This window comes from Perognathus longimembris, chromosome 19 (assembly GCF_023159225.1).
Source record: "Perognathus longimembris pacificus isolate PPM17 chromosome 19, ASM2315922v1, whole genome shotgun sequence".
NCBI lineage: Eukaryota > Metazoa > Chordata > Mammalia > Rodentia > Heteromyidae > Perognathus > Perognathus longimembris.
This window is the reverse complement of record NC_063179.1, coordinates 18,847,906-18,859,941: the sequence shown is the minus strand read 5'-3', so window position 1 is coordinate 18,859,941 and position 12,036 is coordinate 18,847,906. Positions and strand designations below refer to the sequence as shown.

The 12,036-nt window shown below is 40.6% G+C and overlaps 1 protein-coding gene across 4 annotated transcripts in view; it reads left to right on the top strand.

The window, feature by feature from the left end:
* The window catches only part of Adamts12 (ADAM metallopeptidase with thrombospondin type 1 motif 12), a 214,041-nt gene that overhangs the window by 7,002 nt on the left and 195,003 nt on the right, over positions 1 to 12,036 (top strand). For all 4 annotated transcript variants that reach the window (XR_007214150.1, XM_048368464.1, XM_048368465.1 and 1 more), the window contains exon 2: positions 9 to 370. Coding sequence is in view for 3 of the 4 variants with exons in the window: in XM_048368464.1 (XP_048224421.1) it covers positions 9 to 370 (362 nt within the window). In the remaining variant the exon portion in view is untranslated. The remainder of the gene's footprint in view (positions 1 to 8; positions 371 to 12,036) is intronic.

Sequence of the window (12,036 nt, the reverse complement as noted above, 5' to 3'; positions counted from 1 at the left end):
TCTTTCAGAGCATTTTATCAAGGCCCTGCCAGAATACCAGGTGGTGGGGCCTGCTCGTGTGGATGCCAGTGGGGATTTTCTGTCTTACAGCTTGCGCCATCCCATCTCCACCAGCAGGAGCAAGAGAGGTGTGGATGGCTCCGAGGACCGAGTATACTATAAAATTTCACATGAGGAGAAGGACCTGATGTTTAACTTAACAGTCAATGGGAGATTCCTTTCCAATGGCTACATCGTGGAGAAGAGATATGGGAACCTGTCCCACGTTAAGATGGTGGCTTCCTCAGCGCCTCCCTGCCATCTGAGGGGTACAGTACTTCAACAGGGTGCCACAGTTGGAACAGCAGCTCTCAGTTCCTGCCACGGACTGGTGAGTGCCTGAGCCAGGCATCTCTCCTCTGCCTTTTAAGTCATCTGGCTCCAGGCGTTTAAAGTCTCAGCCCTTGGACCACCTACAAAGAGGTTCCCATTAAGATGCTAGCTTCATGAGTATGGGTGTTGGGTAAAATACGATCCTCAGTGAATATTAACTGCTACTATTCTTCCTTTAGCTTCTCACATGCCAGGTACTGGATTATATGGTTTATGATGGGGAATGTATACATTGTCCCACTACCCACATTCACTTTTAACATCTGAAATTTTTGAAAAAAAAACCATGAATAACTTTACTGTGCAAGATAACTTGAGTCCAGATGTTTCTACTATTATATGCTAAATCTCAATGACATTTACTTAAAAGAAAATTGTTTGAAAAGCCATACTAAATCTACCAGCACAAACATGTCCATTGCAGCTTTATTTACCATAGCTAAAATATGGAACCAACCCAGATGCCCCTCAGTAGATGAGTGGATCAAGAACATGTGGTACATATACACAATGGAATTCTATGCTTCTATTGGAAAGAACAACATTGCCCCATTCATAAGGAAATGAAAAGACTTGGGAAAAAATCATATTAAATGAAGTGAGCCAGACACAAAGAAACATAGATTCCATGGTTTACCTCATTGGTAATAATTGGTATAGGTCTAGGATACTCCTAACGGAGGATCACAATAGCTCAATAGCTGTGTACATATGTTCATATAAGATGATGCTAAGTGAAATGAACTCCAAGATATAGAAACAAGAGGTTTTTTATTGTTGTTATTTTTAATGTACTATGTGAAATTATTTCTTTTTTTTCATTCCTATGGTTTATTTTCTGTTGTCACTGTATTTATTCTAGTACCCTGGATATTTTATATATGTCTGTCTGAATTAGGGAACAGAAGGGGAACATCAAAATGGTGAGACGAAGGATAAAAGGTGAACCAATGCAACAGCAATACTCATAACACAATACTCAGAACTCGGGGGGGGGGCATCTGGGGGGGGGAGGAAAAGTGGGCGAAAAATGAGGGAGGGGGTAACAAGTTTGACAAGAAATGTACTCACTACCTTACATATATAACTGTAACCCCTCTGTATATCACATTGACAATAAAATTAAATTAAAAAAGAAAGAAAGAAAAGAAAATTGTTTGAGGCTGGGGACGTGTGGCTCAGTGTTGAGAAGCTGACTGTGGTGGAATGTGAAGTTAGCCAAGCACAATTGCTAGTGATGTTGACATTGTTGCATACATGAAGTACCTGTTCCAGGTAATCCTGTCATCACTGCCACTTTGCTGAGGATGTCTACTCTTCATGACTTAGGACCCCATTTTTCTTGTAGCTGCATATTTGGCTTTGCTTCAATACTATAGGAAAACAAGGACACACATTGTAAGATTTTCTTTAATTTTCTAAACTACCTGAAGATGAATTTCTTCATACAGCAAATGTAAAGTCTTGCCTTTTCCTATATACCTGGATTTCCAAATTTGTCATTTCCCCTTATTAGACAATAAAGCCCACAGAATTAACAATGGGGCCTCCTTTCTCTCTTCTTCTTTGGCCTCTGGCATGTGGGTTGACCTAGGGGAATACCTCCCTGCTCTTCCTAGGTCCTCATCCTCTTGGCTCATTCTGGCTTCACATCTCATCTTCCCTTTGTAATCTTAGTTTTCTCATTTCTAAGACTTCTGGGAAGCAACATTGCCACCCTCTCTGTGTGACCAAGGGGGCAGGAGAAAGAGCCTGTGATCTGAAAGAAAGGACAGGCACAGAGGAATGACATGAATCCTGATGTGCAGTGGGCATTGTCTACCACCAAGCAGGTGTTCATTAGGGGCATTAGCTCCTATTGCTCTACCACCATTGAGTGGAGAGAACATCTGCTTCAATTTGCTCCCTACGTTCATTGTGGGCTTTGTCAGGGAGTTTGCACATGGTTAAGCATTATTCTAGGTGTGGGAATAGAATATGTGGATCATTTTAAATTCCAGATGGAAGGAGGTGCTTGCTACCATGTGGACATTTGCAGATTCAATTTCAGATGCATGCCAAGTAAGAGGACAGTGATTGCCAAAAAGATAGGAAACAAAATTTAGAGCCAACTCCGAATCATCTTGCCAGAAACACTTGATTGGGATGACGTTAGAGCCTTTCACATATAATTGGGCAATCAGTAGATGGTCATTTTATTATTTTTCTTTTCTTTTTTGAAAAAAGTGACATTTTATTGACACCACGTGATGGCCTGCACAGGTCATTTCCCATCTGCACCAGAAACAGAAACCAAAGTCCAAAACCAAAATAAAAAATGGCTAATTACTGGATTTGAAAGCGAGGTGTCAAGAGCTGAAACTGGTGCCTTTCCCCAGGACTTCCTAACTGCTGTGTGCCGGCTACAGCAGCTGGCATATTGCCAGACCTCACCTTCATACCACGCTTTCCTCAACTCACAGGCCCTGAGAAGCCATAGATGGTCATTTTAAAAGGCACCCAAGAGCCAAATAACCTCCTTTCCATTAGCGTGCCTTTGGATTGGCGCTAAGTTCATTCATTAATATGCTAAATTTTTGTCAGTGCCCACCTCGAATGGTCTTAGTGAAATGAATATTGGGTAGACTTGAGTCTGCCTTTGCTTGATCACATGTATGGGGTCTGATCTCCAGTATATTTGCTCCTTTAAAAAAAAATCTAGAAACAACACCACACCTAGACTAGTAGAATACCAGATGTAGGATTGGCTGGCTATAAACCTTCCAGGTGGTAGAGTTAACAAATATAAATATTTCTTATGTAGGAGACACTTCCATGGTAACTAGAATATCTGCTTATTATTCCTGAGGCTCAGGGCTTGTGTAATCATTGCTTTAGATCTGTCATCTGTGTAACATGGAGGCCATGTTCTCTTAGAGGTGTTTGTAATTAGGAGTTCCTTTAGTCTTCCCTAGATGAGACATAGGTTTCAAGCTGAAGACCCTAGAGAAGTCATTGATTGGAAGCTATGGGATAACTTGGACATTATACATTCTCTCACACACCCCGGTCCCCATCTAAGACTGAATGAGCCCATGTCCCTGCTTATCATCCTCTCTGTCATCTTCAACATCCCCCTTCCAAAAGAACTTTCATAGCTTTGAAAGGATGGTACTTCTTTCTCTTGAGCAGTTGAGTGGATTTGTTCCATGTAAGTTATTGGGTGGAGGAAACTATTCTTCAGTCAGACTCTGAGTTTGGCTTCAGCAAGGGCGAAAGTCCTGATGGAGGTAATTTTGGGTTTGCTGCTAGCAGGGCTCTCGAGGATTGGTTCCAAATGAGTTGTATTTCAATTTATTTCTCTGCATTGGGAAGAGAGTGTAAAAAAAATAAACGTATGTTGTTAGACTCTCCACTCATGCCAGACACAGAATTGAGTTTGTGAGTTTTAGGAGTACTCTACTTCTACCAATGGCTTCTACTTTCACCTTTTGGGCTATGTGCCTGGGTGAGTAAACAAATTGTGTGTGTGTGTGTGTGTGTGTGTGTGTGTGTGTGTGTGTGTGTGTGTTTATCCTATCTATAGTAAAGGCATATATATATATATACACACACACACATATTCTAGCTATAGTAAAGGCATATGTGTATACGTTCTAGCTGTAGAATGTATTGTCCAGAACACTTGAGTTATGTTTTATTGAAGTGAATGTGTGAATACTATTCTTGGTTCTACCTGGCCTTTGCTATTCTTGGTTCTACTTGCTGGGGAACTGAATCCTGATTCCTCATCTGAAGTGATTCTGGATCTCTGGAAATCCAGCTTCAATCTCCACTCCATTCTTGCTTTATATTTTCCTTTCTCTTTTGGCACACTGAAATTTATTGTTTTGACTCACTGTAGACTAAACATTTGAAGGAGACAGTTTCTTTTTCTTTAAGTAAAACTTCACATTTTCAGGGTAGTTGTAAGCACTACTACAGAGAGATTTTAGGTACCTTTAACCTAGTTTCCTTCAATGGTAATATCTTGCAAAATCACTACACAATATCACAGCCAGGATTTCAACATTGACACAGTCAAATGTCAAATGTTTCCATCACAAGAATTCCCTCATGTCCTTCTCTATTCATGCTCATTTAGCTCCAGCCCCAATATTTTCCCATGTTTAAATTTTAAGTTTAGTTTATAACCCCTTTTTAGTTAACTTTTGTATGGAATGTGAGACTTTGGTGATTCTTTTTTCTGTCCTCTTTAACCTTCTTCCTAATCTCCTTCCCTTCCTCTGTCCTTCTCTTTATTTATCAATCTCCCTTTTAAAAAGTACCTATGGATATTTAAAATGCTCTTGTACTATTTGCTTAAAGGCCGTCTTTTCTTCATTAAACTTCTCTTAATTTTTTTTTTTGCCAAAATCACTTGGACATATTTCTGAGTTTTAGGTTCTGTTTCACTAATAACTAAGTCTTTATTGTGGCTGTGTAATTAGTCCTAAAACCCCAGTAGACTGAATACTCCCATTTCATTCTCCTCTTTCAAATGTGTTTTAGTGATTCTAATTCCCATTACTTTCAGTAGAAGTTGAAAATATCATTTACAAAAAACTTGATTATATTTTTAATGGGAATTATCTTAAACATGTTAATGTACCGCCATTTGGCGTTGGGGCGGGGGGAGCTACCATCTTATCTATGTTGACTTTTCCAAACTGTAAATAATGTTTGCATCTACATTTATTTTCTTTCTTTATTTCTTACATCAGTGCTCTGGAGTTAGAATATTAGTTTTATGTATGTTTTACCTTCAGATGAATTAAAATACATAGGACAGAATATGCATAAGTTATATGCAAATACTATACCACTTTATATAAAAGATTTGGCCATCCGTGGATTGTAGTATGTGTGTGTGTGTGTGTGTGTGTGTGTGTGTGTATGTGTGTTAGAGGAGTCTGGCATCTATTTTCTTTGGACATCAAAAGATGACTTTATATGTCTCTTATGCTTCCTATCCATCTATGGCATCTATTCATATTGGCTATAATCATTTAAAATCCTTTGTTTATATACCTCGGAAATAGAATTGGTGAATCATATAGTAATTCTACTTTTAGTTCCTGAGGAATCCCCGGTTGTTCATAATGGCTATGCCAATGTATATATCCACCATCAGTATAGAGGGATCTCTTCTCTTCATGACCAACACTCATTATCTTTATCTTTTGGATACTGGCTACACTAAAAGGTGCAAGGGGATAGCTGCTTATGGCTCTTTTACATTTTATTTATTGTTATTGTAAAGGTGATATACAGGGGAGTTACAGTTGCCCGGGTCAGGTAATGGGTACATTTCTTTTTATTTCTTGTTTTTTAAATTTTTATTGTCAAGGTGATGTACAGAGAGGTTACAGTTACATATGTAAGGTAGTGAGTACATTTCTTGTCAAACTTGTTACCTCTTCCCTCACTTCTCTCCCACCTTCCCTCCTCCTCAATTCCACCCCCCCTCCAGTTGTACAGTTGGTTTACTACATATTGTCTTGTAAGTATTGCTGTTGCATTGGTTTGCCTTTTATCCTTGTCTCATCATTTTAATGTTCCCCTTCCCTTTCTGGATTCAGACAAACATATATAAACAGTACCCAGGGCACCAAAATCAAATACAGTGACAATAGGGGCTAAACCATAGGGAAGATAAAAAAAGAAAAAAGAAATAATTTCACATAGTGAGTTAGAAATGACAACAATGATAAACTGCTTGTTTCTGTAACTTGGAGTTCACTTAGCTACATTTTATGTGATCATAAGATATTTCTTCTTGAACCATGTCATTTCTTCCCTCACTCTCTTCCAGTTTTTCCTTCCTGCCCATCTCCCAAATTGTGCAGTTCACTGTCAACATAGTGTCTAGTGAGCACCACTGCTGCATTTGTTCACCTTTTGTCCCTCCATTTCTGTGTCGCCTTACTCTCCCAAACACAGATAAATGAACAAACAAAACAAAAGGGAAAGAAAACAAAAACGTGCTTATGGTTTCTATTTGTATTTCCCTGGAGCTCAGTGGAGGCAGGCACTTTACATGGAGTTGGTGACTTGGTGGCCATTTGTGAACCTTCTTTAGAAAAATGCCTACTCAAGTCTTAGCCTGTTCAAATTTGTTCTTGTTGAGTTGTGGGAAGGCCTATATATTTGGGATATTAGCCTCTTATTGAATATAGGATTTGTGAATATTTTCTCCCATTTCACGAGTCATCTCCTTCTTCTCTCGATTGTTCTCTGATTATGCAGAGGTGTTTCTGCTTGGTGGACTGTGCATTGCTGCTTTTGCTTTCACTGCCCTACAAAACAATCATTTCACAGACCAGTGTCATGAAGAAGCTTCTTACATGTGGGAACCTATCACTCTCCTCCCAGATATATAATGTATATGTCTCCACTGCTCTTTCGTCTTTCCCCCATGTCAAGACTCAAGTGGCTCCATGAGACCCTTTAGACTGCTTGGGGTGCCCAGGACTCTACAGACTTTAGTCCTCCATTCGCTATCACCATGAGGATTTTGAAGCTTCCTGGGAGGAATTCCAAATCCTACTCTGATGGCGTGTCTCATAAGTTTGACAAGGAATTCACTCATTACCTTACATATGCAACTGGAACCCCTCTGTATGTCAACTTGACAATAAAATGAAGTAATAGAAAAAGAAGTCTTGTAGTGTATTAGATTAATGTGCATCTGCTATGGGAGTGTGTATCTCTTTTGGCCACCATGCTTTTCCCACCTATAGGGTAGTTAGTGGCATAGAGAATAGAGCTCTCCAGTAGTGTAGAACAGTTGCCTTGCATTGTTGCTATTGTTATGTTTTTGAATTTTTTGTTATTTTTGTTGCTTTTCATCTTCCCTGGTTCAGACTACATTTGGGAAAAGATCAACGACACTGTTGTAAATGTATTCCCTTAGTTTAGTCACTCATTTATTTCCAAAATATTTTGTTTTGGAGAATTTTTAGATTCTAAATCCATCTGAGAGGACAGTAATCTCTTCTGTGCTAAGGCACACTGCCTTCCCCCACTGTGGAAAGGGTGGGGTGGGCCTACTGGAATGATTCTATTTTATTCACAGGGGGGAGATTTGGCTCATTAATTTGGGGCATGTGTGGAGAAGTTTCTCTTCCTATGTGAACTGTTTCCTATGTTGCATTATTGTCATCTATGATTTCAATCTGAAGAACTTCAGTGCCTCATTGTCCTTTGCATTTGATCTATACCCTGCAGGAATTAAAATCTCAACTTGTCTGGAATGTTGTAGCAAGAACCATCTTTTCAATAACTTCCTTAGCTCTCACAGCTCTTTGCAAACATTCCTCTGTGGAAAATGTGGCTAATCATGTTAGTGAATGGGTTTTCTTGATAACAGCTTGGAAGTGATGAGGAAACTAGTAAAGTCCTCCCGCCCTCCTTTCCCCCTCCCTCACTCTCTCTCCCCTTCTCCTTCTTTTGTGCTGGTATTGAGGCTTGAACACAGGTCTGGATGCTGTCCTTTAATTTTATCACTCAAAGCTGGCACTCTACCACTTGAGTCACACCCACTCTCAGCTTTTTGGTGCTTATTTTAAGATAAGAAACTCAAGGATTCCCCCTCCCAGGCTAGCTTTGTACTTAGGTCTGCAGATCGCAGCCTCCTGAGTTAGCTAGGATTACAGTCACGAGCCAATTTTGCCCAGCTTGGCAGTTCAGTTCTCTTATTGGCCTAGTAAAAGCGGGCAGATTTTTTTGCTCAAGTTGTTGGGACAATTTATTGAAACTGACTGAGATCTGAGGATTGTAGTTCAAAGCCAGCCTGGGCAGGAAAGTATGTGAAATTCTTATCTTCAATTAACCACTAGAAAACTGGAAGTGAAGCTGTGGCTGAAAGTTGTAGGAACACTAACTTTGAGTAAAAATGAGTACACAGGTCCCGAGTTCAAGCCCAGCAAGTGACCAAAAAAAGTTCTTAGTAATCTTTGTATTCCTAGTGGGCTTTCCTTTGTTCACATCCAACCTGATGATACCTTGGCATCATTTGACACAATGAATTTTTCCTACTTGAAATATATTTATTCTTTGCTTAAGTGACACTACACTATCATCTAGCTTACCACAATGGCAATTCTCACTCAATATCCTTGACTCCTTTCCTTAGCCACTAAAGCATGTTAGGTTTTCATCGACACTGTCTTCTGGTGTCACATTTGTTAGATCTCCTCCACCAGTACCAAATCTATCTATTATCTACCTGCTTATCAAGTCATCTGTTCATCTAAACAGCATCCTATTTATCATACATCTCTAACATCAATTTCTGTATGTGTGTAAATAACCTCTATATTCACATACTTAATCTTGACATCCCCTTGAAACTCTAGCAATCTACTTTCCCTTACAAATGTTCACAAGGACAAGATTGCCTTTTTTGCTAAAGCCACACTTGGCCTTTGCTCCTTCCCTCTGTCCATCTCTTTACAAATCAACTCAGTTCTTCTAACCATGGTGCAATCTTATCCTGGACTCCTCATTTTCTCTCACACAATGCATCTCTTTTTATCAGTCATTCCTGTCAGCTCTATCTTCAAATTATGTTCAGAATCTACCACTCCTGTCACCAGTACAGCTAACACTCTGGTCCACTTATTCTCACGGGGGCAGTTCTATTCTCCAAGGGATAGCTGGCAATGTGTGGAGACATTTTGATTGCCACAGCAAGGCATTTCTTGCTATTCTGTGAGTAGAGTCCAGGGGTGTGGACAATGTACAGAACAACATTCCATACCAGAGGGTCATCATAGACACAGAGGTTGGGAAACTGCTGTTCTAGTCACCATCCTCTCTCATCTTGACCCTGAATTGACTCTCTCAATGTTTCCCATGTCTCTTCTATTAATTCTGTGCAAACTATTTCCCATATGGTGGCCAGACTAGCCTTCTAAACACATTTATAGAACAGTGACATTTTTGTCTTTAAAAGTCTTTCACTAGTTGTACTTCAAAGCAGAGTGAAATCTGAAGTTGTTGTCCTGACTCTGAGAGCACCTCTGACCTGCCCATTTCCCTCCACTCTCCTAACCATGTCTCCCCCGCCCGCCCCCCGCCCCCCTGCCACCTCTATGCTGGGTATTCCAAGCTAACTAACATTTTCCCTGTATTTCAAATGTATCCAGCACACTGTAGCCCCATATCCTTTGAAAATGCTTCCCTTTGCCTAGCACTCTCTACCCTTAGATTTTCATGTAGCTTATCTTTCTTGTCTTGAGACCTCAGCTTAAGGCCTTCCTTCACCACTTACACTAAAGTGGACTATATTCTATCATGACGCCTATTTTATTTTATCTGATTATTGATTTCTTGTTGCTTAATTTGTTTTATTCACCTGATCTTGCTCAAATGTTGGACTATTTTCTATGGTTAAAAATTCATTAAACACTAGCATTTATAAATGCTGGTAAATATTACCGGTTATACTGCTAAGGCTTCCTGTAAACCTTCCCCTTTTGTCACTTCAAAGTGAGATTACATTTTCTCAAGTACTTGAGCAATGGCTGAGCACCACATACTGACCGTTGCAATGCAGTCTGGTCCCTGAGCCACCTTGGCTGTGTTCCATGGCTTCTCTTAATAGCAGCAGGCCATTGCACCTGCTACATGGCCCTCTTTGGTTCACAACTCCAGGAGCACTGCAGCTTTCACCATGATGCTGACTTTCAGAAGGAGATAGCAGTGTTGAACATGGCTCAGGCCTGTCTTTAGTGCTACAAGGCATTTCACAGTCCAAAGTAGAACAAGAATTGCACACTTTCCACCTAAATGCCATTGGTGAGAAGGAAAAAGCTTTGTCCTACCCAGGCACTAATGGCTTGTGCCAGTAATCCTAGCTACTCAGATGGCTGAGATGTGAAGATTGTGGTTCAAAGCCAGTCTGGCTAGAATAGTCTGTGAGACTCTTTATCTTCAGTTAACCAGGAGAATGTCAGAAGTGGAGGTATGTCTCAAATGGTAGGATACCAGCCTTGGGTGAAAAAGCTAAGGGACAGCACTAGGCTTTGAGTTCAGTTAGTACTATCACACACACACACACACACACACACACACACACACACACACACACACACACACACACACACAATCTGTGCCATGTGTTGGTACCTTACTGGAGGAGGAATGTGCTTCAGGTTGCATCAATTCATCAAGTAAAGCTTAATTCTTGGCCTAGATGGAAAGCCATGATGGGTCCTTTCCCATAGCATAAAGAATGTAACTGTTTCTGCCCTCATGCTCCTGAACTCCTCCAAAGCTTGCTGATGTTGCTGAGGAATGAAATGCACTGGCAAGGCTGTGTGGGAAAGAAAACTTGTCCCTGGAGGCTTCTTGTCTCGCTTCCTGATCCTGAATGTCATGGCTCATTTGCAGAAACCACTCATTTGAGTTACCAGTTGCCTGTGTGTTGGGCTTTGTTGTTCTTTACCAGAGGCAAGGAAATAAATTCTTTGTTTATCCCTTAACTCTGCTTCCAGCAGAAGAATTCTCCCTGACCCCTGACCTTTGAGGTTGCCTGGTCATACCATGCTTACTCGGTCATGAGAGTTTGGAACCAATCCTCTGGCTGGTGGAAATTCCATTCTTCACTATGAAAGCTCTGGGTTACAGACTCATAAATACAAGTAAGCTGGTTTTAGTAGTGGTGATTTTTTTCCTCTCTCTCTCTCTCTCTCTCTCTCTCTCTCTCTCTGTCTCTCCTTTTAGTCCTTTTGTCTACCTTTTCCATTTATCAGGTTCATCTTTGAGGTCGCATCATGATGAGTACGAGGTGGGAGGGAAATAACCTCGGGATTTTTCTTGGAGAAGTATTTCTTTCTTTGTTTGTTTGTATCAGGATGAGGGCTTGAGCTCTGGACTTTTCTGTGAGCTTCTTTACTGAAGAGTGGAGGTCAAGAAGAGGAGTGATCTATGATGAGACTGACAGAGCCGGCAAGAGTGATCAGGTCCTGATGAGTCCTTTACCTGATTCTGAATTTTATTCTAAGGGTAATGGAAAGGCTTAGATGAAAGGAAGATATTATTAATTTTTTTGTTAAAATTTCTTCTGTCTAGGGGCTGGGGATATAGCCTAGTGGCAAGAGTGCCTGCCTCGGATACACGAGGCCCTAGGTTCGATTCCCCAGCACCACATATACAGAAAACGGCCAGAAGCGGCGCTGTGGCTCAAGCGGCAGAGTGCTAGCCTTGAGCGGGAAGAAGCCAGGGACAGTGCTCAGGCCCTGAGTCCAAGGCCCAGGACTGGCAAAAAAAAAAAAAAAATTCTTCTGTCTATAATTTGGAGGACAAATGGAATATGAAGAATCTAATTGAGAAGCTTTGGCCCGGTCCAGATGGAAGATAAGCTTAGGTTGGAACATAAGAAGTAGGATTCTTGAACCATGGCTTTGGAGAGTGAGTTATATCAGGGAAGGAATACTGGTTTCTGGCTCTGACAGCTGGATGAAAAGTGCAACCATTTACTTAAAAAGCAAATATTGAAGGTAGAATAAGATACATTAAACAAGAAAGTGATGTTTAGTTTTTAATATAAGTTTGTTTGTTTGTTTTTTTGGTTTTTTTTGGCCAGTCCTGGGGCTTGGACTCAGGGCCTGAGCACTGTCCCTGGCTTCTTCTTGCTCA